The 27,795-nt window shown below is 33.8% G+C and overlaps 3 protein-coding genes across 3 annotated transcripts; all 3 read right to left on the bottom strand.

Annotated features, from left to right (window-relative positions):
* Positions 1-544: 544 nt before the first annotated feature.
* Positions 545-6,064, bottom strand: LOC144425600 (uncharacterized). Its single transcript, XM_078114926.1, has 17 exons — positions 5,919-6,064; positions 4,478-4,546; positions 4,308-4,407; positions 4,017-4,130; positions 3,890-3,924; positions 3,718-3,760; positions 3,189-3,281; positions 2,849-2,935; positions 2,735-2,766; positions 2,593-2,656; positions 2,378-2,428; positions 2,150-2,248; positions 1,966-2,000; positions 1,821-1,884; positions 1,459-1,515; positions 1,108-1,159; positions 545-597 (listed from the first exon to the last, which is right to left on the bottom strand). The coding sequence occupies exons 1-17, from the start codon at positions 6,062-6,064 to the stop codon at positions 545-547; spliced, it is 1,194 nt and encodes a 397-aa protein (XP_077971052.1).
* A 5,875-nt stretch (positions 6,065-11,939) lies between these two features.
* Positions 11,940-17,351, bottom strand: LOC144428024 (uncharacterized). The gene is made up of 18 exons (XM_078116667.1): positions 17,155-17,351; positions 15,970-16,038; positions 15,799-15,898; positions 15,508-15,621; positions 15,387-15,421; positions 15,218-15,277; positions 15,032-15,140; positions 14,664-14,756; positions 14,322-14,408; positions 14,208-14,239; positions 14,066-14,129; positions 13,851-13,901; positions 13,617-13,715; positions 13,433-13,467; positions 13,288-13,351; positions 12,958-13,014; positions 12,607-12,658; positions 11,940-12,096 (listed from the first exon to the last, which is right to left on the bottom strand). Exons 1-18 carry the CDS (start codon positions 17,298-17,300, stop codon positions 12,044-12,046), a joined length of 1,320 nt encoding a protein of 439 aa, XP_077972793.1. The 5' UTR covers positions 17,301-17,351; the 3' UTR covers positions 11,940-12,043.
* Positions 17,352-21,322: 3,971 nt separating this feature from the next.
* On the bottom strand, positions 21,323-26,975 carry LOC120341105 (uncharacterized). Its single transcript, XM_078114913.1, has 18 exons — positions 26,713-26,975; positions 25,278-25,346; positions 25,107-25,206; positions 24,816-24,929; positions 24,695-24,729; positions 24,526-24,585; positions 24,340-24,448; positions 23,972-24,064; positions 23,626-23,712; positions 23,513-23,544; positions 23,371-23,434; positions 23,156-23,206; positions 22,928-23,026; positions 22,744-22,778; positions 22,599-22,662; positions 22,237-22,293; positions 21,886-21,937; positions 21,323-21,375 (listed from the first exon to the last, which is right to left on the bottom strand). The coding sequence occupies exons 1-18, from the start codon at positions 26,922-26,924 to the stop codon at positions 21,323-21,325; spliced, it is 1,386 nt and encodes a 461-aa protein (XP_077971039.1). The 5' UTR covers positions 26,925-26,975.
* Positions 26,976-27,795: the final 820 nt, after the last annotated feature.

Here is a 27,795-nt window from a genome sequence, read left to right as displayed (position 1 = left end):
TTAATGAGGCCCCAAAGAAAATTAAGATTGGAAATGTTGAAATAAGTATAGATGAAAAAAAAAATTATTCTGGCCAAAGAGGAAAGTAATCTAGAAAAACAGACAAGGAAAGTTGTAGAGATAAAATAAAGTTTATGCGTGTGCACTACGAATAAAAAAGGAATGAAAAAATTAAGCATTGAGAAGTTAAAGTAAAAAATATAATAAATAAGGTCAATCGGCGAGGCCCCCCAAAAAAATTAAGGTGTGAATATGTGGAATAAGACAGAAAAAATCATTTTGGCGAAAAAAGAGAAGAAGTCAAGGAGGAAAGTAGTCAAGTTCTTTCCGATAGTTCAAAAGTCAATTTCCCTTTTAGGTCGAGCAACCCAGCTGAAAACACTGATTCAACTATTACATTTACAAAAATTCACCCAAATAAAGGATATCAAATCCGATAATTATGTTTATATATATATTTATGCTAAAATACAGAGAAATAAGTGCATATAAAAAAATCAAGACACACAAATATGCAAATGTATGTGGATTGGTGACCCAGTGGTTATGGCGGAAAACATTGCTGGGAGTTTCGGCATTCCCTGTTTCTGCTGTCACCTGTAAATATGAGATAGGGATATTGATCTTTTACATTTTTGTAGTATTTTATAAAATATTGTATCCCATGCGAGTCGAATGATGATTTTATCTTTTTAAATATGTTTTAATATTCTAGAAAAGCACCTATCGACTTCGTAATGGAATTTCCACGATACTAATTTGTAACCATCAGTTTGAACTACGTTGGGTACTAGGATATTATGTTAAACTGCAGATCCTTTCTCCTTGTCTACTTCGTATGCGCATAACCAAAATTAGACAGACTAAATCCTTCCATCTTCATATTTTTATTACATTCTAATTACTTGACTCAGCAATTATTATAATCTTAATCTTAGCAGTTATATCTTATTTTGTCTCACGAACTTGGGCTATGACCCAACCAAATCTCACAAATACACTTTCTATTTTGCGGCAAACTAATAAATCTAAATACCACAAATGTCGTCATATTCAGATGAAATTGGGTTGATATTTTAACATAGCGAAATGGATTATGATACTTACCAACTTCGGTTTGATGATGTTTTACAGTATTCTCTGAATTAGATCGTTCAAGCTAAAAAAAAAAATAAGCGGAATAGATTTTAGAATATTCGTGATTCTAACTGTGTCAAACATGAAATGTGCGAGTGATTGCTTTACCAAATAATATTCTTCAAATCTGTTCGAAAAGGTGCTTAGATGGCAATAATAAAACCATAATGAAGTTTGGTCAAAAAAGTTATCAAAACACTAAACTCAAAAATAGAATAAGACATTTTTCATACAAACTTAAGATAGAAATATTGATCCAAAGTTTAAAGTTGAAATGGAGAAAAAGTAAAAAAATCTAGTATAAATAAATAAATACCAGACCTTCATTTTGGATATTCTGAGGTCTTCATCCATCTGCCGAACTCTTTCTTCGAGTTCCTAAAAGGATGGAAATCATTTTTTACTTTTACAGGGATTTAGAGCCGGAGAGAATTCAAATCGACTCCGCCTGACGCATCCGGACTCGGACCATATTTCAGGACCGACTCCCACTCCAGCTATGAAATCCGGAATAATCGAATTTTTGTAACAAAAACTTCTACTCTGGGGAATTTAGGAAATGCAAATCCTGCTCCCACTCCAGTGAAAACATGCAATTTTCTATATCAGCTTGTAAAAACTTTTCGAATATTTTTTTTCAAATTTTGAAATAATTTTCTTTAATGTTTCTGTTATTACTTCACCTCTCTCCGCCTCCTGATTGTCTCCATCCTTTTTTTATTCTTTTCCTTGAATCTTACAAATCCACTTAAAAAAGAGAAGTACTCTAAATTCGTTACCCAAAATTTCAATCATATTAATAAATGAAAAAATAGATATTATACTCACAGACGTGGCCGGACGTCGTTTTCTCCAGGAAAGCACTTGAAATAAGAAATGAAACGGATTAAAAATAGGAATTATCATAAAAATCCCCTTTTTCGCTCAAATTTTACTCATTAATTATTGTTGAATATTAAAGAAATAAAATGTAATTTTTTTTTATCACAATACATCCGATGAATATACTTACTTTTGATTCACGTTTAACTTCGTTTGAAGCAGATCTCACATTTGTAGGACTGCTATGAATCGCCGATTTATTAACCTCGCAGTTAACAAAACACGGTGTCTAAAAATGAAATCCATGAGTGTCTATTACAATATTAGAGCATAGTAAATAAGCAGTGCAGAGCATAGTAAAAAGCAGCCAAAATTGATGAATGATTAGAGTATGTGTGTTAGAATAAATATAGCTGACCTTCGGATTAGTGAATCGATGGCTTCTGTCCTGCGCCATTTCATGTCGTTCCTAAAAGTCGATCACATTTTGATCAGTTTTTGTTTTGATATGAACAATTGGTTTATTGTTTGCGCTTAATTAATTAATTATACTTTGTATTCTTGTATATGAACTTTCTAATCGTTTTTATTTTCGAGTAAAATATTTGTCAGCCATGATCGTCGATATATCACCTGAATCTGTCGTTTGATTTTTATTTTCGTTCTCTCGTTCTGTTGTTTAAGTTTTGCAATTTCCCTGAAATAAAACAGAAACGTGAATAATATATTGAATTTTTAACATATATATTTTATTCAAATGAAAAAAGATACATACATAGTTTGATGGAATCTGTTCTCCTGATAATTCTTAAAATACAGAAAACAAAAAAATATATAGTTTTTAGTTGACACAGAAATTTGCGAATTACGAATAATAAAATCAACCTACCCTTGACTGAACTAACGTTTCATCTCTTTTGCAACCCAATGTTTTAAGATCTGTCAAATTGCTAGATGAAACAATTTCTTTTTTCGGCTGAATATTTTAAAATAAGCATTCGAAAAGTTAGTCTTAGCGGTAGTTTATATACGTGCACGCTTAGCATGGGGACTCACTAAGATGAAGGTACAAAAAAGGGGTTTGGATACGCGTTATACCAATTAACCAAATACAAAAATAAAGAAACCATGTCTGAACTTTATGTTAATTTGCATTTCCCCTATCTGGAAGTGTTTTATCTTAATTACTGTCAGTCAATACTATATTTATTTTTAAGTACCGAACTTACTTTTGATTCGTCATTTGCCAATTTGGCCGACCTCATATGGCCAATAGGAATGGCCGAAATCAGTTTTCCTGCTTTAAGAGACATCGGAGATGCCTGTTTAAATAAAAACAGGTGAAGATGGATACCATTTGGTAAAAATGCTTCACACACCTATTCGATATTTTTAAAGGCAAGCGTTAATTTTACTCTCCAAGATCTATAAACTCTTCACATTGTGTTGTGTGCTGTGGACACGAACCAGTTAAAAAATCAATATACATATTTATAGCGACCTATTCCGCATTTCTAAGCAGGCTGAAATAAGCATATTCTTGATTATAAAAATACGTCTGTTGAAAGTTCCCTCAAAAGTAAAACGAACAATACTTTGAACAATCTCCACACAACGACCTGGGTTTACTTTGACGTTGGAAGCCCATAACAAGGAACTTTGTTCCCACGCCATTCGAGTTCTGCGAAAAATTAATCTCGTTTTAAAGTATAAATTGCAAGAACAATGCCAAGTTAATGATATAATTCATGAACTTACTGTTGCAAATAGTTTCTGAGTGTCTTCCTCATGGAGATCACTCCTGTGAAATTCCCATTTCTAGATATATAAAACAGAATATTTCTATATGGCTAATTGTATAAATTGCTCAGGTATGAATTTCAAAGTTTATGTCTATTGATAAAAAATATTTTAAATATAAAGCGCTTACCTCAGTGGATCAAATTTTTGCATCGGATTACAATTCTGAAAATATGATAAAATATTAACAACTACATGGAATACTACTAATAGTGACACAAATTTTTGTTTTTGTTTTCAGAAACCAATATACTTACTGTTGATTGAAATTTCGAGACTCTTGTGGAAAATGATTCGATGCATTTTTTATTAGTGGTATTGACAACGTTGACTGATGACATTAGCCCATTTACTCTTGTAACATGACGTGTCTGTCAATATACCGAATAAGGATTAATTTATACGAAAAGATACTCAATTTGATGCCTTGACATGCATCTTGTCTTAACAGGATGAGTTTCAATTTGTATCAGCAGATTACATATAATATGAACCGTCCAAACGTGTGAATACTGTGAATATTTCGAAAGAGTAAATGGACACATTACCCTCCTGGAAGAAAGAACTAGTCCTCGTAGAAGTAGCGCAGTGTAATTGGATTTCAAATCCGATGCCCAAAGCAGCTTTGTCTCCCAAACTCTTTGAGTTCTGTAAAAATAGCGTTTTGTGAAAAGTGAATCGTGGCAACGGCAAATTAATAAAACAGGTAAAAACTTACTCTTGTAAACGATTCCCCAGGTATATTCGCAAAGGCTTCGGGGGATTTCTCCTCCCAAAAGTTCCATTTCTAAAAATGCATATGCCAATAACATTTTGTAAATATGCATACTATTTAAAGCCATCTACGTTACGCGAATGAGTTGAAAATGCCTTCGGCTACTAGTTGATGATGAAATATTATATTACCTTTTTTTAGCAAACTGTTTTTTTTTTTAAATATTTTTAAATGTATGCAATTGATAGTAGGAATGAAATTCACTAAAGAAATGCCATTTTACAAGCCCGCTAAAATAGGAAAATTTCAATTTTTCTGTAAAGCAAATTCAGACTGATTCTATAAAGTATAAACCAACTTAAATTGAATGACAAATCAGAAACAGCGTCTTCTGAAGAAATGGTAAAAGACAAAAATATTCAAATCGAACTGATACTAATAGAATAAAATAAATGAGAAATCGGCTAAAGATGAATATGTTACTCGCAGTCAGCTTCTATCTCTTAATGTTATGAATTGTTTATGATGTGGGATATCATTACATTGTGGTTGGGTTTTGTTCGTTATGAACGAAACGCAGTTCCTGACCATAGAAAAATCTTCACACTTTTTCTTTTCAATTTATTTGTTGTTGTTAATACAAGATTCATCATCTTTTTGCAGCCATCGTTACCAATGTTCATTCCATTTAATGCATGTCAATTGATTCATAAAGTTCTTCGTCCACAGACAATAATATTTTTTTCCGAGTAAAGTTAATCTTAATATGATGGGACTGTGTGCCGGAATATTGGAAATGTCATGCGGAACATAAGGAAAATGGGAGGAGATAAATAAATACAATTATTTTCACATTGACTTATATTTGCTTTCATATATTGGATAACAGATCATTAAATGTTGCGCGTGCAAAAATACCACTTTCTGGTCGATTAGTGTTATTGGGAAAAAGCGTTTCGAGAGATTTTCATGTCGGTACTCCCGAAGTATGTGAACCAAGAGGGCGAATACCGGAACGTAGTATGTGTAGTAGGTCAGGGTTGAGCCATAATTTCAGGTACAAATATTACGGGAGTCATTTGGCTAGACCGCAAACCCATAATAGAACTAAAATACGGAAAATTGGAATTAAATTATGGCGTAACCCTAACCTCGTACACATACCACGTTCCGGTGTCCGCCATCTTGGTTACTATACTTCGGGAGTATCTCTATGTCAATATGCTGGTAACCCATATATCCTAATTTAGGATGTATCATTGAAAAGTACTACTTCACTTCAAGATTCCTAGCAGGACAAGATTGATAAAAGTGGGCGGTGTTATCAACGACAAAATTATTTCATCAAAAAATATGTTTGTTATATTAACAACCGTTTTAATTCTGAGTTTAACTATAAAAAAAAGTATTCACTTATTCGAATTAAATTAATATTGTTACTCACAACGAAAGCTGCTGCTTTTTAAAAGCGATTTGACCTGTTTCCCGCTTCTCTGCATCTAGCGATTCCCTCGTTGGTTCAGTCGATTGAAATATCTCTCCATCTGTTTTTCTCCGCCTTAACCAACGCCGCCTTTGCGTTTTCGTCATTTTTCTCTTTTTGTTAACCGCTTGAACCCGGCAAGCCGGTTTACCGGCTTGTTTGAGTACGCTCTGTGCCCCGGCAAGCCGGTTTACCGGCTTGTCGGAGGGAATCAACTTTATGATATCGTATCTCAAGAACCACAATGAGTATTTAAATAAATTTTATATTGCATGAAAGCTTGTTATTGGGACTAATTATATTGTAAATATCGGTGCTCTAAAATACGATGTTTCAGTAAAATTGGCAATTTGAAAGTGCGTATGAAATTATTGTATGATAACAAATATTTAATATAAAGAATTTCGATTTCTTGCCTAAATAGCCACATATTCAATCGGCAATATATGTGGAGAATTTGAATAGCTTTTCATATACGTATCCAAAACGATTTTACGATAAGCCATTCAAATTTTATGGCCAAATATATTAGATTATCTGTAGATTTAACAGCGACGCTGCGTCAAATTGGTGTTCTCATTGAAGAGAGGCAACGTCTCGTCACGCACAACTTTACGTATATTACGCAAATGCAACTAAACGTGACGATATCCGCAATAACGTTACGTCGAGATGTTATCATTTAAATGTCCGCAGGAAGTAATTAATTAACCCGATGCTACGCATTCAAAATTCGCACTACACTTTGACTGCCCAAGCCTCTTTAAGTTGTGGTTACGTATACGCAACATGAACAAGATTGTGATTATCTTAGCGAATAACAGAACAATAAAGTCCATGAAAAATGTATGTACATAAAAGACTGCTTGCTAAAAAATTTAAATTGAATATTGCACTTTGTTGTGCCAGGAACAATGAAGAACATGAAAATATTATGCAGATAAAAGACACATTCTAGATCCAATATTGCACTTTGTTGTGCCAGTTATACCAATGGTTGTTGGTTTCGTTACCTATACATAGGTACTCATTACAGTATTTGTACTTATATACTGTCTCGCATCGTTTCAGCAACGCTTTGTCTTTAGCAGCTGGATTGGTTTTTTGGCAATAACGTAAATTTTGCTGCATACGACGCATCTATTATTAGAACTGGCGTTTTGCGGTGGGGTATCTAGTTCTGGCGATGCATATGATCTTGTTGGAATAAGAGTTGCTCTTTCTGCATTATTAGTGCTCTCAGATATTGATCCATCCACTTGCTTCGCCTAACATTCGTACAATCAGATATTTTAATCTGCAGAGCAGGCAAGTACTTATTTTGGTTGATATTTGAACAAATACCTATGGGCGAATAAAACATTTTCCACGTGAAATTTTATATGACGATATTAGCTTCCCTTCACTTTGCTATTACTGCACGCATTACTCGACGTCGGTACTTCAATCCATACAGGGTTAATATCATATCGAAACTCGGCGACCGATGTCCCGCTGAGAACGTCGTCGTGAAAGTTATCTCGCGCATTTTGCCACGCAATACGTTTCGAACGTACTTATCAACATATTCATGACGGTAGTCACGTGATCGGCTTTTGCGTACCTGCGTAATCAGTGCGTCATGGCCGCTTATCGCAGTTGTTCACCCGACACAATGATACACAATTAAATATTTAAATATAAAATTGGTTATATGGCAGCCACAATAGTAATTCGAATATCAACAAAAAGCTTATAAAAAACTCTTTATGAACATCAAATATTGGCAGTATATTTTGTACCAAACTAACAAAATTTCAAGCCAAAACTCACATACATGCAGAAAAATCACTGTTAGATTAGAGTCAATTTTATTAATTTTGACAAAATGTATTTCAAAATGGAAAATACATTCTGAATGCACGATAAAATTTCCTTTCGATTGAAATGTCACACAACGTGCTACCTATAATTGGTAAAAAGTTATAAGCGTGCCAAATAGCCAGTATTTAGACTTATTTTATTGTTCTACCAATACGGCGCCGCGAACCTTCAGGGTGAGCGAGTAACTTTGCTCAGAGCCATCAGAGTTCAAAGAGTTAATCGTTTCATCATTATCTCCATCTGTGCATTTACAGCACGCTATCCCCATATTGAAATTGGCTAGCAAGAATGGGATGTAACGTAATTGATTGTATTATTCCAAGGCTATAAAATATAACATATTGATTAAGTCTGATTACTATAAAAACTTGGATTTGGACAGAATTCGGAAAATTAAAATCGGATTAGACAATAGGTGTTAGATTTTGCACCGGTATTCGATCCGTCAGATTGAGTCATTAAATATAACGTTACCATGAAGTAATATTGCATTGGCACATATAGCCCAACATTATTATCATTTCTCACCAGGAAATGGTTAGCATAACAAGCCACGCAGAAACATCTATCGAAAACATCGTACGATTGAAACTTAAACCCCCTCGACCGAACGAGTGAAGACTCGGCAGAACAGACTACAAGACTAATTGCAAAAGTACAGAGGTACATGATTGGTTGTCTCTGGTTCTCATGGATACCAAGGTTGCCAAGGGCATTGTTTAACCATTGTTATGTAATCGGTAGTTGCCATGTTACAAAAGGTCATGGTCAGTGATCCAAACAGAAATATTGTCATGAGTGAATGAATTCATTCGGAAAGATTTATTCGAAACATTCATTAAACGGACCCTTAATAAATATCTCTAGTAATTCAAACAGTTACATCTTAGAATGCATAGATACAACGTTGTTTTAACATGCGGGTGGTATTTATTTATTATTTATTTATTTACTGATGTTTTTTAAAACGTTGTCAGTAAATAATTCGGAGTAGAGAATTTTATGCCACTATTTGTGTATTATAAGTATTCGAAGGTCAAATCCAGGTTACAGCTCTTCCTGAATCATCCAATTAAGTTGCGCCAATGAATAAAATAGTTCTCCAAGAAATCGGTCGTACACGAGTTGCGTTGCCACGATTACTTACAAATATTCCCAAAATCATCACAGTGCATTCGAGTGAGCTGCTTCGGATATTTCAAAATTCTCCGTTGATCAAATAAGATGCAAAGGCAAGTGAGAAAGTTGATAAAATATATCTACACCGCGGGAGGTATGATTATTTAGTAATGATTTTAAACACTCGAAACAAACTGGAAATCTCAATAAATATCTCGGGAATCTCCATGTTTAACTGCCTTATGATTGGAAATATTTTTTTCACATCATTACATTTTGCAAATAACAATGCTTTAATCGAGAAAGATATTCGAGGATATAAAACTCCTTGTCATTCTGTATAAAATTTCTATACGCACACAAATTTGCAAACGCCAGCAAGTAGTATGAATTTACATTGTACTGACAGCCCGAGTATGAACCCCTTGGTCTTGAGTTGCGAAATAGACTCTAAAACTCGTTTTTTCGACTAAGCCCGTGGCGGAGACGCTATACAAGGGTCGTCCAACACCTGGCCCGCGGGGCCACATCTGGCCCACTGAAGGGTTCCGAGTGGCCCGCGCGGCATTTTCCAGAATTTGGTATGCTAAACTTATCTCGATGTCTCCCACAAACCTAAGAAAATATTGACACATGCCATAAAAACATTATTCCTTGTTTAAACGGTCGAGAAATGCCACTTTTCAAGTCTCTTTGCGGACGTGATTGTCGGAGAGAGATATCTGGACTTCCTTTTTATCATAGTCAGCTTTGAAATCACAATTTTCGAGACATCGCTTTCAATTAGTGATACGAACGATTTGCCTATTCCAGTGTGTTGTATTGAATGTATTCAACCACCACTTTCCAACGAGCCGTGAATGACAATTGGGATTTCAGATACAGATATTTTCTATAGGCTAGTAAGGTATGTTTCGTGATTTTGCTGTGTTCATTCCGGCCATCTTTATCCAAATGTCGGTTCTCCATATCACGCAGATATCACGTCTTGCGATCTGGTGGACTTTGATGTTTAGGTTTTTCATATCTTGCGGAACTGCGCGTTTTGTTTGACAAACTCGAAAGCTATTGTCGAAATTAATTTCATTCTTATTACATATTATTCGTGTCGATTTTGATATTCCTTATCGCCGCCGTAAAAAAAGTGAACAATATATTTGCTACTGGGTCCGGCATTCGTTTTTTTTCTTCTGTTTGCATTTTTCTATTGTGGTCATGCTAATTTTGCGTTAAATAAAAATTCTGAAATTTAGTTACTGCGAATCCGTTTAAAATTGTGATAATATTGACTTGATGTCATTCCTACATATTCAATATATTCGTTCGGAAATCCTAAAAACGTTGCTTTGTTAGGTACTTGTATTGGTCATTCGAATTTTACAAAACGACGTAAAACAGAACTTGGCTGGTATTTAAGTTTGGTAAAAACGATTGTGGCCCGCAATGAATTCTTTATGTGAAAGTGGCCCGCGACACTAAAAGGGTTGGGCAGGCCGGCCCTATACTATAGCTTAATTGACTTCTCACTAACAGCCTAACTTTGAGTTTCTATTTCTGAGGGCGTTTTACAACTGGCACATACCCAAAACAAGTTTCCATATTTTTAATCTTTTGAAATGTGCTTGAATGAATCTCCCCATCCGAGTTTTTTTCGCTTTTTCATATCTGCTTCACCCATTTCAAGAATCGCTACTCCACAACACGTCAACCGCACCTCTAGTAGAGCAATAACCACCACAATAATTTCAAAATATACATTCAAATATTTCTAAATGTCTGTAGAATAGAATTTTTGCTACACTATTTTGAGAAGACCAGATAAAATATTTGAAAATGTTCTAATGAACACATTCCGAAGGCCGTGTTAAATTTATTGAATAAACTAGAAACAGAAGATATATCAAGTTTCCGAAAATTTTGAGTTTACAATAACGCAACGCGTTTTTACACAACGTCCATAGTATATATACAATGTAAGGGTCTCGGACTCTTATGATTGTGTCGCGTGATCCGCTAGAGTTGAGAGATCAGCTTTTTTTTCAATCTTTTTATAGGATATCATAATATTTAATGGAAGGAAGCAGAATGACAGTTAGCAGACAAAGTTGTGTGGTACCTGCTCCAACGAAATCCCAAAGTTATCAAATGTTTTGTATTCAACATTAATTGATTCAAGTGAGTTGTATTCCTCCGTATCATGTTCTTTTCTGCATAAATGTTCATATTTCGAATGGCAGCTCATACGTTTAGACTGATTTGACAGTTTATGTGTCTCGTTTGGAATGTTTGTATGGATTGTTGATACTGTTTCACATTCTATGTCCGTGACAGCAACTGCGTTCATAGATTCCACTTTGAAACTTTCAGTTTTCTGTGACATACTCGAATAAGTTGCAGATCTCATCGGAAAAAATAATAAAGCGAGGCCCCAGAGAAAATTAATATTGGAAATGTTGTGAAATAAGTACAGATAAAAGAAAATCATTCTTGCCAAAGAGAAAAGAAGTCACGGAGGAAAGTAGTCTAGGAAAACAGACAAGCAAAGTTGTAGAGAAAAAAGTTTAATGAGGCCCCAAAGAAAATCAAGATTGGAAATGTTGAAATAAGTATAGATGAAAAAAAAATTATTCTGGCCAAAGAGGAAAGTAATCTAGAAAAACAGACAAGGAAAGTTGTAGAGATAAAATAAAGTTTATGCGTGTGCACTACGAATAAAAAAGGAATGAAAAAATTAAGCATTGAGAAGTTAAAGTAAAAAATATAATAAATAAGGTCAATCGTCGAGGCCCCCCAAAAATATTAAGGTGTGAATATGTGGAATAAGACAGAAAAAATCATTTTGGCGAAAAAAGAGAAGAAGTCAAGGAGGAAAGTAGTCAAGTTCTTTCCGATAGTTCAAGAGTCAATTTCCCTTTTAGGTCGAGCAACCCAGCTGAAAACACTGATTCAACTATTACATTTACAAAAATTCACCCAAATAAAGGATATCAAATCCGATAATTATGTTTATATATATATTTATGCTAAATTACAGAGAAATAAGTGCATATAAAAAAATCAAGACACACAAATATGCAAATGTATGTGGATTGGTGACCCAGTGGTTATGGCGGAAAACATTGCTGGGAGTTTCGGCATTCCCTGTTTCTGCTGTCACCTGTAAATATGAGATAGGGATATTGATCTTTTACATTTTTGTAGTATTTTATAAAATATTGTATCCCATGCGAGTCGAATGATGATTTTATCTTTTTAAATATGTTTTAATATTCTAGGAAAGCACCTATCGACTTCGTAATGGAATTTCCACGATACTAATTTGTAACCATCAGTTTGAACTACGTTGGGTACTAGGATATTATGTTAAACTGCAGATCCTTTCTCCTTGTCTACTTCGTATGCGCATAACCAAAATTAGACAGACTAAATCCTTCCATCTTCATATTTTTATTACATTCTAATTACTTGACTCAGCAATTATTATAATCTTAATCTTAGCAGTTATATCTTATTTTGTCTCACGAACTTGGGCTATGACCCAACCAAATCTCACAAATACACTTTCTATTTTGCGGCAAACTAATAAATCTAAATAACACAAATGTCGTCATATTCAGATGAAATTGAGTTGATATTTTAACATAGCGAAATGGATTATGATACTTACCAACTTCGGTTTGATGATGTTTTACAGTATTCCCTGAATTAGATCGTTCAAGCTAAAAAAAAAAATAAGCGGAATAGATTTTAGAATATTCGTGATTCTAACTGTGTCAAACATGAAATGTGCGAGTGATTGCTTTACCAAATAATATTCTTCAAATCTGTTCGAAAAGGTGCTTAGATGGCAATAATAAAACCATAATGAAGTTTGGTCAAAAAAGTTATCAAAACACTAAACTCAAAAATAGAATAAGACATTTTTCATACAAACTTAAGATAGAAATATTGATCCAAAGTTTAAAGTTGAAATGGAGAAAAAGTAAAAAAATCTAGTATAAATAAATAAATACCAGACCTTCATTTTGGATATTCTGAGGTCTTCATCCATCTGCCGAACTCTTTCTTCGAGTTCCTAAAAGGATGGAAATCATTTTTTACTTTTACAGGGATTTAGAGCCGGAGAGAATTCAAATCGACTCAGGACCGACTCCCACTCCAGCTATGAAATCCGGAATAATCGAATTTTTGTAACAAAAACTTCGACTCTGGGGAATTTAGAAAATGCAAATCCTGCTCCCACTCCAGTGAAAACATGCAATTTTCTATATCAGCTTGTAAAAACTTTTCGAATATTTTTTTTCAAATTTTGAAATAATTTTCTTTAATGTTTCTGTTATTACTTTACCTCTCTCCGCCTCCTGATTGTCTCCATCCTTTTTTTATTCTTTTCCTTGAATCTTACAAATCCACTTAAAAAAGAGAAGTACTTTAAATTCGTTACCCAAAATTTCAATCATATTAATAAATGAAAAAATAGATATTATACTCACAGACGTGGCCGGACGTCGTTTTCTCCAGGAAAGCACTTGAAATAAGAAATGAAACGGATTAAAAATAGGAATTATCATAAAAATCCCCTTTTTCGCTCAAATTTTACTCATTAATTATTGTTGAATATTAAAGAAATAAAATGTAATTTTTTTTTATCACAATACATCCGATGAATATACTTACTTTTGATTCACGTTTAACTTCGTTTGAAGCAGATCTCACATTTGTAGGACTGCTATGAATCGCCGATTTATTAACCTCGCAGTTAACAAAACACGGTGTCTAAAAATGAAATCCATGAGTGTCTATTACAATATTAGAGCATAGTAAATAAGCAGTGCAGAGCATAGTAAAAAGCAGCCAAAATTGATGAATGATTAGAGTACCGGTATGTGTGTTAGAATAAATATAACTGACCTTCGGATTAGTGAATCGATGGCTTCTGTCCTGCGCCATTTCATGTCGTTCCTAAAAGTCGATCACATTTTGATCAGTTTTTGTTTTGATATGAACAATTGGTTTATTGTTTGCGCTTAATTAATTAATTATACTTTGAATATTTGTATATGAACTTTCTGATCGTTTTTATTTTCGAGTAAAATATTTGTCAGCCATGATCGTCGATATATCACCTGAATCTGTCGTTTGATTTTTATTTTCGTTCTCTCGTTCTGTTGTTTAAGTTTTGCAATTTCCCTGAAATAAAACAGAAACGTGAATAATATATTGGATTTTTAACATATATATTTTATTCAAATGAAAAAAGATACATACATAGTTTGATGGAATCTGTTCTCCTGATAATTCTTAAAATACAGAAAACAAAAAAATATATAGTTTTTAGTTGACACAGAAATTTGCGAATTACGAATAATAAAATCAACCTACCCTTGACTGAACTAACGTTTCATCTCTTTTGCAACCCAATGTTTTGAGATCTGTCAAATTGCTAGATGAAACAATTTCTTTTTTCGGCTGAATATTTTAAAAAATAAGCATTCAAAAAGTTAGTCTTAGCGGTAGTTTATATACGTGCACGCTTAGCATGGGGACTCACTAAGATGAAGGTACAAAAAAGGGGTTTGGATACGCGTTATACCAATTAACCAAATACAAAAATAAAGAAACCATGTTTGAACTTTATGTTAATTTGCATTTCGCCTATCTGGAAGTGTTTTATCTTAATTACTGTCAGTCAATACTATATTTATTTTTAGTTACCGAACTTACTTTTGATTCGTCATTTGCCAATTTGGCCGACCTCATATGGCCAATAGGAATGGCCGAAATCAGTTTTCCTGCTTTAAGAGACATCGGAGATGCCTGTTTAAATAAAAATGCTGGTGCAAATATTTTTTGATAGGTGAAGATGGATACCATTTGGTAGAAAATGCTTCGCACACCTATTCGATTTTTTTGAAAGGCAAACGTTAAATTAACTTTCCGAGAACTAAAAACTCTTCACCTATGTGTTGTGTGCTGTGGACACGAGCCAGTTAAAAGATCAATATACATATTTATAGCGACCTATTCCGCACTTTATAAGCAGGCTGAAACAAACATATTCTTGATTATAAAATACGTCTGTTAAAAGTTACCTCAAAAGTAAAACGAACAATACTTTGAACAATCTTCATACAACGACCTGGGTTTACTTTGACGCTGGAAGCCCATAACGAGGAACTTTGTTCCCACGTCATTCGAGTTCTGCGAAAAATCAATCTCGTTTTAAAGTATAAATTGCAACAACAATGCCAAGTTGATAATATAATTCATAAACTTACTGTTTCAAATAGTTCCTGAGTGTCTTCCTCGTGGAGATCACTCCTGTGAAATTCCCATTTCTAGATATATATAACAGAATATTTTTTATGGTTGATTGTATAAATTGCTCAGGTATGAATTTCAAAGTTTGTCTATTGATAAAAAATATTTTGAATATAAAGCGCTTACCTCAGTGGATCAAATTGTTGCATCGGATTGCAATTCTGAAAATATAATAAAATATTACCAACTACATGGAATACTACTAATAGTGACACAAATTTTTGTTTTCAGAAACCAATATACTTACTGTTGATTGAAATTTCGAGACTCTTGTGGAAAATGATTCGATGCATTTTTTATTAGTGGTATTGACAACGTTGACTGATGACATTAGCCCATTTACTCTTGTAACATGACGTGTCTGTCGATATACCAAATAAGGATTAATTTATACGAAAAGATACTCAATTTGATGCCTTGACATGCATCTTGTCTTAACATGATGAGTTTCAATTTGTATCAGCAGATTACATATAATATGAACCGTCTAAACGTGTGAATACTCTGAATATTTCGAAAGAGTAAATGGACACATTACCCTCCTGGAAGAAAGAACTAGTCCTCGTAAAAGTAGCGCAGTGTAATTGAATCTCAAATCCGATGCCCAAAGCAGCTTTGTCTCCCAAACTCTCTGAGTTCTGTAAAAATAGCGTTTTGTGGAAAAGTGAATCGTGGCAACGGCAAATTAATAAAACGGGTAAAAACTTACTCTTGTAAACGATTCCCCAGGTATATTCGCAAAGGCTTCGGGGGATTTCTCCTCCCAAAAGTTCCATTTCTAAAAATGCATATGCCAATTACAATTTGTAAATATGCATACTATTTAAAGCCATCCACGTTACGCGAATGAGTTGAAAATGCCTTCGGCTACTAGTTGATGATGAAATATTATATTACCTTTTTTTAGCAAACTGTTTTTTTTTTAAATATTTTTAAATGTATGCAATTGATAGTAGGAATGAAATTCACTAAAGAAATGCCATTTTACAAGCCCGCTAAAATAGGAAAATTTCAATTTTTCTGTAAAGCAAATTCAGACTGAAGTATAAACCAACTTAAATTGAATGACAAATCAGAAACAGCGTCTTCTGAAGAAATGGTAAAAGACAAAAATATTCAAATCGAACTGATACTAATAGAATAAAATAAATGAAAAATCGGCTAAAGATGAATATGTTACTCGCAGTCAGCTTCTATCTCTTAATGTTATGAATTGTTTATGATGTGTGATATCATTACATTGTGGTTGGGTTTTGTTCGTTATGAACGAAACGCAGTTCCTGACCACAGAAAAATCTTCACACTTTTTCTTTTCAATTTATTTGTTGTTGTTAATACAAGATTCATCATCTTTTTGCAGCCATCGTTACCAATGTTCATTCCATTTAATGCATGTCAATTGATTCATAAAGTTCTTCGTCCACAGACAATAATATTTTTTTTCCGAGTAAAGTTAATCTTAATATGATGGGACTGTGTGCCGGAATATTGGTAATGTCATGCGGAACATAAGGAAAATGGGAGAAGATAAATAAATACAATTATTTTCACATTGACTTATATTTGATTTCATATATTGGATAACAGATCATTAAATGTTGCGCGTGCAAAAATACCACTTTCTGGTCGATTAGTGTTATTGGGAAAAAGCGTTTCGAGAGATTTTATCCTAATCGATATATATCCTAATTTCGGATGTATCATTGAAAAGTACTACTTCACTTCAAGATTCCTAGCAGGACAAAATTGATAAAAGTGGGCGGTGTTATCAACGACAAAATTATTTCATCAAAAAATATGTTTGTTATATTAACAACCGTTTTAATTCTGAGTTTAACTATAAAAAAAAGTATTCACTTATTACAATATTAATTAAATTAATATTGTTACTCACAACGAAAGCTGCTGCTTTTTAAAAGCGATTTGACCTGTTTCCCGCTTCTCTGAATCTAGCGATTCCCTCGTTGGTTCAGTCGATTGAAATATCTCTCCATCTGTTTTTCTACGCCTTAACCAACGCCGCCTTTGCGTTTTCGTCATTTTTCTCTTTTTGTTAATCGTTTCATCATTATCTCCATCTGTGCATTTACAGCACGCTATCCCCATATTGAAATTGGCTAGCAAGAATGGGATGTAACGTAATTGATTGTATTATTCCAAGGCTATAAAATATAACATATTGATTAAGTCTGATTACTATAAAAACTTGGATTTGGACAGAATTCGGAAAATTAAAATCGGATTAGACAATAGGTGTTCGATTTTGCACCGGTATTCGATCCGTCAGATTGAGTCATTAAATATAACGTTACCATGAAGTAATATTGCATTGGCACATATAGCCCAACATTATTATCATTTCTCACCAGGAAATGGCTTAGCATAACAAGCCACGCAGAAACATCTATCGAAAACATCTTACGATTGAAACTTAAACCCCCTCGACCGAACGAGTAAAGACTCGGCAGAACAGACTACAAGACTAATTGCAAAAGTACAGAGGTACATGATTGGTTGTCTCTGGTTCTCATGGATACCAAGGTTGCCAAGGGCATTGTTGAACCATTGTTATGTAATCGGTAGTTGCCATGTTACAAAAGGTCATGGTCAGTGATCCAAACAGAAATATTGTCATGAGTAAATGAATTCATTCGGAAAGATTTATTCGAAACATTCATTAAACGGACCCTTAATAAATATCTCTAGTAATTCAAACAGTTACATCTTAGAATGCATAGATACAACGTTGTTTTAACATGCGGGTGTTATTTATTTATTATTTATTTATTTACTGATGTTTTTTAAAACGTTGTCAGTAAATAATTCGGAGTAGAGAATTTTATGCCACTATTTGTGTATTATAAGTATTCGAAGGTCAAATCAAGGTTACAGCTCTTCCTGAATCATCCAATTAAGTTGCGCCAATGAATAAAATAGTTCTCCAAGAAATCGGTCGTACACGAGTTGCGTTGCCACGTTTACTTACAAATATTCCCAAAATCATCACAGTGAATTCGAGTGAGCTGCTTCGGATATTTCAAAATTCTCCGTTGATCAAATAAGATGCAAAGGCAAGTGAGAAAGTTGATAAAATATATCTACACCGCGGGAGGTATGATTATTTAGTAATGATTTTAAACACTCGAAACAAACTGGAAATCTCAATAAATATCTCGGGAATCTCCATGTTTAACTGCCTATGATTGGAAATATTTTTTTCACATCATTACATTTTGCAAATAACAATGCTTTAATCGAGAAAGATATTCGAGGATATAAAACTCCCTGTCATTCTGTATAAAATTTCTATACGCACACAAATTTGCAAACGCCAGCAAGTAGTATGAATTTACATTGTACTGACAGCCCGAGTATGAACCCCTTGGTCTTGAGTTGCGAAATAGACTCTAAAACTCGTTTTTTCGACTAAGCCCGTGGCGGAGACGCTATACAAGGGTCGTCCAACACCTGGCCCGCGGGGCCACATCTGGCCCACTGAAGGGTTCCGAGTGGCCCGCGCGGCATTTTCCAGAATTTGGTATGCTAAACTTATCTCGATGTCTCCCACAAACCTAAGAAAATATTGACACATGCCATAAAAACATTATTCCTTGTTTAAACGGTCGAGAAATGCCACTTTTCAAGTCTCTTTGCGGACGTGATTGTCGGGGAGAGATATCTGGACTTCCTTTTTATCATAGTCAGCTTTGAAATCACAATTTTCGAGACATCGTTTCAATTAGTGATACGAACGATTTGCCTATTCCAGTGTGTTGTATTGAATGTATTCAACCACCACTTTCCAACGAGCCGTGAATGACAATTGGGATTTCAGATACAGATATTTTCTATAGGCTAGTAAGGTATGTTTCGTGATTTTGCTGTGTTCATTCCGGCCATCTTTATCCAACTGTCGGTTCTCCATATCACACAGATATCACGTCTTGCGATCTGGTGGACTTTGTTGTTTAGGTTTTTCATATCTTGCGGAACTGCGCGTTTTGTTTGACAAACTCGAAAGCTATTGTCGAAATTAATTTCATTCTTATTACATATTATTCGTGTCGATTTTGATATTCCTTATCGCCGCCGTAAAAAAAGTGAACAATATATTTGCTACTGGGTCCGGCATTCGTTTTTTTTTCTTCTGTTTGTATTTTTCTATTGTGGTCATGCTCATTTTGCGTTAAATAAAAATTCTGAAATTTAGTTACTGCGAATCCGTTTGAAATTGTGATAATATTGACTTGATGTCATTCCTACATATTCAATATATTCGTTCGGAAATCCTAAAAACGTTGCTTTGTTAGGTACTTGTATTGGTCATTCGAATTTTACAAAACGACGTAAAACAGAACTTGGCTGGTATTTAAGTTTGGTAAAAACGATTGTGGCCCGCAATGAATTCTTTATGTGAAAGTGGCCCGCGACACTAAAAGGGTTGGGCAGGCCGGCCCTATACTATAGCTTAATTGACTTCTCACTAACAGCCTAACTTTGAGCTTCTATTTCTGAGGGCGTTTTACAACTGGCACATACCCAAAACAAGTTTTCATATTTTTAATCTTTTGAAATGTGCTTGAATGAATCTCCCCATCCGAGTTTTTTTCGCTTTTTCATATCTGCTTCACCCATTTCAAGAATCGCTACTCCACAACACGTCAACCGCACCTCTAGTAGAGCAATAACCACCACAATAATTTCAAAATATACATTCAAATATTTCTAAATGTCTGTAGAATAGAATTTTTGCTAAACTATTTTGAGAAGACCAGATAAAATATTTGAAAATGTTTTAATGAACACATTCCGAAGGCCGTGTTAAATTTATTGAATAAACTAGAAACAGAAGATATATCAAGTTTCCGAAAATTTTGAGTTTACAATAACGCAACGCGTTTTTACACAACGTCCATAGTATATATACAATGTAAGGGTCTCGGACTCTTATGATTGTGTCGCGTGATCCGCTAGAGTTGAGAGATCAGCTTTTTTTTCAATCTTTTTATAGGATATCATAATATTTAATGGAATGAAGCAGAATGACAGTTAGCAGACAAAGTTGTGTGGTACCTGCTCCAACGAAATCCCAAAGTTATCAAATGTTTTGTATTCAACATTAATTGATTCAAGTGAGTTGTATTCCTCCGTATCATGTTCTTTTCTGCATAAATGTTCCTATTTCGAATGGCAGCTCATACGTTTAGACTGATTTGACAGTTTATGTGTCTCGTTTGGAATGTTTGTATGGATTGTTGATACTGTTTCACATTCTATGTCCGTGACAGCAACTGCGTTCATAGATTCCACTTTGAAACTTTCAGTTTTCTGTGACATACTCAAATAAGTTGCAGATCTCATCGGAAAAAATAATAAAGCGAGGCCCCAGAGAAAATTAATATTGGAAATGTTGTGAAATAAGTACAGATAAAAGAAAATCATTCTTGCCAAAGAGAAAAGAAGTCACGGAGGAAAGTAGTCTAGGAAAACAGACAAGCAAAGTTGCAGAGAAAAAAGTTTAATGAGGCCCCAAAGAAAATTAAGATTGGAAATGTTGAAATAAGTATAGATGAAAAAAAAAATTATTCTGGCCAAAGAGGAAAGTAATCTAGAAAAACAGACAAGGAAAGTTGTAGAGATAAAATAAAGTTTATGCGTGTGCACTACGAATAAAAAAGGAATGAAAAAATTAAGCATTGAGAAGTTAAAGTAAAAAATATAATAAATAAGGTCAATCGGCGAGGCCCCCCAAAAAAATTAAGGTGTGAATATGTGGAATAAGACAGAAAAAATCATTTTGGCGAAAAAAGAGAAGAAGTCAAGGAGGAAAGTAGTCAAGTTCTTTCCGATAGTTCAAAAGTCAATTTCCCTTTTAGGTCGAGCAACCCAGCTGAAAACACTGATTCAACTATTACATTTACAAAAATTCACCCAAATAAAGGATATCAAATCCGATAATTATGTTTATATATATATTTATGCTAAAATACAGAGAAATAAGTGCATATAAAAAAATCAAGACACACAAATATGCAAATGTATGTGGATTGGTGACCCAGTGGTTATGGCGGAAAACATTGCTGGGAGTTTCGGCATTCCCTGTTTCTGCTGTCACCTGTAAATATGAGATAGGGATATTGATCTTTTACATTTTTGTAGTATTTTATAAAATATTGTATCCCATGCGAGTCGAATGATGATTTTATCTTTTTAAATATGTTTTAATATTCTAGAAAAGCACCTATCGACTTCGTAATGGAATTTCCACGATACTAATTTGTAACCATCAGTTTGAACTACGTTGGGTACTAGGATATTATGTTAAACTGCAGATCCTTTCTCCTTGTCTACTTCGTATGCGCATAACCAAAATTAGACAGACTAAATCCTTCCATCTTCATATTTTTATTACATTCTAATTACTTGACTCAGCAATTATTATAATCTTAATCTTAGCAGTTATATCTTATTTTGTCTCACGAACTTGGGCTATGACCCAACCAAATCTCACAAATACACTTTCTATTTTGCGGCAAACTAATAAATCTAAATACCACAAATGTCGTCATATTCAGATGAAATTGGGTTGATATTTTAACATAGCGAAATGGATTATGATACTTACCAACTTCGGTTTGATGATGTTTTACAGTATTCTCTGAATTAGATCGTTCAAGCTAAAAAAAAAAATAAGCGGAATAGATTTTAGAATATTCGTGATTCTAACTGTGTCAAACATGAAATGTGCGAGTGATTGCTTTACCAAATAATATTCTTCAAATCTGTTCGAAAAGGTGCTTAGATGGCAATAATAAAACCATAATGAAGTTTGGTCAAAAAAGTTATCAAAACACTAAACTCAAAAATAGAATAAGACATTTTTCATACAAACTTAAGATAGAAATATTGATCCAAAGTTTAAAGTTGAAATGGAGAAAAAGTAAAAAAATCTAGTATAAATAAATAAATACCAGACCTTCATTTTGGATATTCTGAGGTCTTCATCCATCTGCCGAACTCTTTCTTCGAGTTCCTAAAAGGATGGAAATCATTTTTTACTTTTACAGGGATTTAGAGCCGGAGAGAATTCAAATCGACTCCGCCTGACGCATCCGGACTCGGACCATATTTCAGGACCGACTCCCACTCCAGCTATGAAATCCGGAATAATCGAATTTTTGTAACAAAAACTTCGACTCTGGGGAATTTAGAAAATGCAAATCCTGCTCCCACTCCAGTGAAAACATGCAATTTTCTATATCAGCTTGTAAAAACTTTTCGAATATTTTTTTTCAAATTTTGAAATAATTTTCTTTAATGTTTCTGTTATTACTTTACCTCTCTCCGCCTCCTGATTGTCTCCATCCTTTTTTTATTCTTTTCCTTGAATCTTACAAATCCACTTAAAAAAGAGAAGTACTTTAAATTCGTTACCCAAAATTTCAATCATATTAATAAATGAAAAAATAGATATTATACTCACAGACGTGGCCGGACGTCGTTTTCTCCAGGAAAGCACTTGAAATAAGAAATGAAACGGATTAAAAATGGGAATTATCATAAAAATCCCCTTTTTCGCTCAAATTTTACTCATTAATTATTGTTGAATATTAAAGAAATAAAATGTAATTTTTTTTTATCACAATACATCCGATGAATATACTTACTTTTGATTCACGTTTAACTTCGTTTGAAGCAGATCTCACATTTGTAGGACTGCTATGAATCGCCGATTTATTAACCTCGCAGTTAACAAAACACGGTGTCTAAAAATGAAATCCATGAGTGTCTATTACAATATTAGAGCATAGTAAATAAGCAGTGCAGAGCATAGTAAAAAGCAGCTAAAATTGATGAATGATTAGAGTATGTGTGTTAGAATAAATATAACTGACCTTCGGATTAGTGAATCGATGGCTTCTGTCCTGCGCCATTTCATGTCGTTCCTAAAAGTCGATCACATTTTGATCAGTTTTTGTTTTGATATGAACAATTGGTTTATTGTTTGCGCTTAATTAATTAATTATACTTTGAATATTTGTATATGAACTTTCTAATCGTTTTTATTTTCGAGTAAAATATTTGTCAGCCATGATCGTCGATATATCACCTGAATCTGTCGTTTGATTTTTATTTTCGTTCTCTCGTTCTGTTGTTTAAGTTTTGCAATTTCCCTGAAATAAAACAGAAACGTGAATAATATATTGGATTTTTAACATATATATTTTATTCAAATGAAAAAAGATACATACATAGTTTGATGGAATCTGTTCTCCTGATAATTCTTAAAATACAGAAAACAAAAAAGATATAGTTTTTAGTTGACACAGAAATTTGCGAATTACGAAAAATAAAATCAACCTACCCTTGACTGAACTAACGTTTCATCTCTTTTGCAACCCAATGTTTTAAGAGCTGTCAAATCGCTAGATGAAACAATTTCTTTTTTCGGCTGAATATTTAAAAAAATAAGCATTCAAAAAGTTAGTCTTAGCGGTAGTTTATATACGTGCACGCTTAGCATGGGGACTCACTAAGATGAAGGTACAAAAAAGGGGTTTGGATACGCGTTATACCAATTAACCAAATACAAAAATAAAGAAACCATGTCTGAACTTTATGTTAATTTGCATTTCTCCTATCTGGAAGTGTTTTATCTTAATTACAGTCAGTTAATACTATATATATTCATTTTTAGTTACTGAACTTACTTTTGATTCGTCATTTGCCAACTTGGCCGACCTCATATGACCAATAGGAATGGCCGAAATCAGTTTTCCTGCTTTAAGAGACATCGGAGATGCCTGTTTAAATAAAAATGCTGGTGCAAATATTTTTTGATAGGTGAAGATGGATACTGTTTGGTAGAAAATGCTTCGCACACCTATTCGATTTTTTTGAAAGGCAAACGTTAAATTAACTTTCCGAGAACTAAAAACTCTTCACCTATGTGTTGTGTGCTGTGGACACGAGCCAGTTAAAAGATCAATATACATATTTATAGCGACCTATTCCGCACTTTATAAGCAGGCTGAAATAAACATATTCTTGATTATAAAATACGCGTGTTAAAAGTTACCTCAAAAGTAAAACGAACAATACTTTGAACAATCTTCATACAACGACCTGGGTTTACTTTGACGCTGGAAGCCCATAACAAGGAACTTTGTTCCCACGTCATTCGAGTTCTGCGAAAAATCAATCTCGTTTTAAAGTATAAATTGCAACAACAATGCCAAGTTGATAATATAATTCATAAACTTACTGTTTCAAATAGTTCCTGAGTGTCTTCCTCATGGAGATCACTCCTGTGAAATTCCCATTTCTAGATATATATAACAGAATATTTTTTATGGTTGATTGTATAAATTGCTCAGGTATGAATTTCAAAGTTTGTCTATTGATAAAAAATATTTTGAATATAAAGCGCTTACCTCAGTGGATCAAATTGTTGCATCGGATTACATTTCTGAAAATATAATAAAATATCAACAACTACATGGAATACTACTAATAGGGACACAAATTTTTGTTTTCAGAAACCAATATACTTACTGTTGATTGAAATTTCGAGACTTTTGTGGAAAATGATTCGATGCATTTTTTATTAGTGGTATTGACAACGTTGACTGATGACATTAGCCCATTTACTCTTGTAACATGACGTGTCTGTCGATATACGGAATAAGGATTAATTTATACGAAAAGATACTCAATTTGATGCCTTGACATGCATCTTAGCTTAACATGATGAGTTTCAATTTGTATCAGCAGATTACATATAATATGAACCGTCTAAACGTGTGAATACTCTGAATATTTCGAAAGAGTAAATGGACACATTACCCTCCTGGAAGAAAGAACTAGTCCTCGTAGAAGTAGCGCAGTGTAATTGGATCTCAAATCCGATGCCCAAAGCAGCTTTGTCTCCCAAACTCTCTGAGTTCTGTAAAAATAGCGTTTTGTGGAAAAGTGAATCGTGGCAACGGCAAATTAATAAAACAGGTAAAAACTTACTCATGTAAACGATTCCCCAGGTATATTCGCAAAGGCTTCAGGGTATTTCTCCTCCCAAAAGTTCCATTTCTAAAAATGCATATGCCAATAACAATTTGTGAATATGCATATTATTTAAAGCCATCCACGTTACGCGAATGAGTTGAAAATGCCTTGGACTACTAGTTGATGATGAAATATTATATTACCTTTTTTTAGCAAACTGTTTTTTTTTTAGAAATATATTTGAATGTATGCAATTGATAGTAGGAATGAAATTCACTGAATAAATGCAATGTTACAAGCCAGCTAAAATAGGAAAATTCAATTTTTCTATAAAGCAAATTCAGCCTGGTTCTCTAAACCAACTCAAATTAAATGACAAATCAGAAACAGCGTCTTCTGAACAAACGGTAAAAGACAAAAATATTCAAATCGAACTGATACTAATAGAATAAAATCAATGAAAAATCGGCTAAAGAGAATATATTACTCGCAGTCAGCTTCCATCTCCCAATGTTATGAATTGTTTATGATGTGTGATTTCATTAGATTGTGGTTGGGTTTTGTTCGTTATGAATGAAACGCAGTTCCTGACGATGGAAAAATCTTTACACTTTTTCTTTTCAATATAATTGTTGATGTAATTACAAGATTCATCATCTTTTTGCAGCCATCGTTGCCAATGTTCATTCCATTTAATGTATGTCAATTGATCCATAAAGTTATTTGTCCACGGACAATAAATTTTTTTTTTTCGAGTAAAGTTAATCTTTATATGGTGGGACTGTGTGCCGGAATATTGGAAATGTCATGCGGAACATAAGGAAAATGGGAGAAGATAAATAAATACAATTATTTCCACATTGACTTATATTTGATTTCATATATTGGATAACAGATCATTAAATGTTGCGCGTGCAAAAATACCACTTTCTGGTCGATTAGTGTTATTGGGAAAAAGCGTTTCGAGAGATTTTCATGTCGGTACTCCCGAAGTATGTGAACCAAGATGGCGAATACCGGAACGTAGTATGTGTAGCAGGTCAGGGTTGAGCCATAATTTCAGGTACAAATATTACGGGAGTCATTTGGCTAGACCGCAAACTCATAATAGAACTAAAATACGGAAAATTGGAATTAAATTATGGCATAACCCTAACCTCGTACACATACCACGTTCCGGTGTCCGCCATCTTGGTTACTATACTTCGGGAGTACCTCTATGTCAATATGCTGGTAACCCATATATCCTAATTTCGGATGTATCATTGAAAAGTACTACTTCACTTCAAGATTCCTAGCAGGACAAGATTGATAAAAGTGGGCGGTGTTATCAACGACAAAATTATTTCATCAAAAAATATGTTTGTTATATTAACAACCGTTTTAATTCTGAGTTTAACTATAAAAAAAAGTATTCACTTATTCGAATTAAATTAATATTGTTACTCACAACGAAAGCTGCTGCTTTTTAAAAGCGATTTGACCTGTTTCCCGCTTCTCTGCATCTAGCGATTCCCTCGTTGGTTCAGTCGATTGAAATATCTCTCCATCTGTTTTTCTCCGCCTTAACCAACGCCGCCTTTGCGTTTTCGTCATTTTTCTCTTTTTGTTAATCGTTTCATCATTATCTCCATCTGTGCATTTACAGCACGCTATCCCCATATTGAAATTGGCTAGCAAGAATGGGATGTAACGTAATTGATTGTATTATTCCAAGGCTATAAAATATAACATATTCATTAAGTCTGATTACTATAAAAACTTGGATTTGGACAGAATTCGGAAAATTAAAATCGGATTAGAAAATAGGTGTTCGATTTTGCACCGGTATTCGATCCGTCAGATTGAGTCATTGAATATAACGTTACCATGAAGTAATATTGCATTGGCACATATAGCCCAACATTATTATCATTTCTCACCAGGAAATGGTTAGCATAACAAGCCACGCAGAAACATCTATCGAAAACATCGTACGATTGAAACTTAAACCCCCTCGACCGAACGAGTAAAGACTCGGCAGAACAGACTACAAGACTAATTGCAAAAGTACAGAGGTACATGATTGGTTGTCTCTGGTTCTCATGGATACCAAGGTTGCCAAGGGCATTGTTGAACCATTGTTATGTAATCGGTAGTTGCCATGTTACAAAAGGTCATGGTCAGTGATCCAAACAGAAATATTGTCATGAGTAAATGAATTCATTCGGAAAGATTTATTCGAAACATTCATTAAACGGACCCCTAATAAATATCTCTAGTAATTCAAACAGTTACATCTTAGAATGCATAGATACAACGTTGTTTTAACATGCGGGTGTTATTTATTTATTATTTATTTATTTACTGATGTTTTTTAAAACGTTGTCAGTAAATAATTCGGAGTAGAGAATTTTATGCCACTATTTGTGTATTATAAGTATTCGAAGGTCAAATCAAGGTTACAGCTCTTCCTGAATCATCCAATTAAGTTGCGCCAATGAATAAAAAAGTTCTCCAAGAAATCGGTCGTACACGAGTTGCGTTGCCACGA

This window comes from Styela clava, chromosome 1 (assembly GCF_964204865.1).
Source record: "Styela clava chromosome 1, kaStyClav1.hap1.2, whole genome shotgun sequence".
Classification (NCBI taxonomy): domain Eukaryota; kingdom Metazoa; phylum Chordata; class Ascidiacea; order Stolidobranchia; family Styelidae; genus Styela; species Styela clava.
Note: the sequence above shows the minus strand (reverse complement) of the source record. Positions and strands in the feature narration are given on the sequence as shown.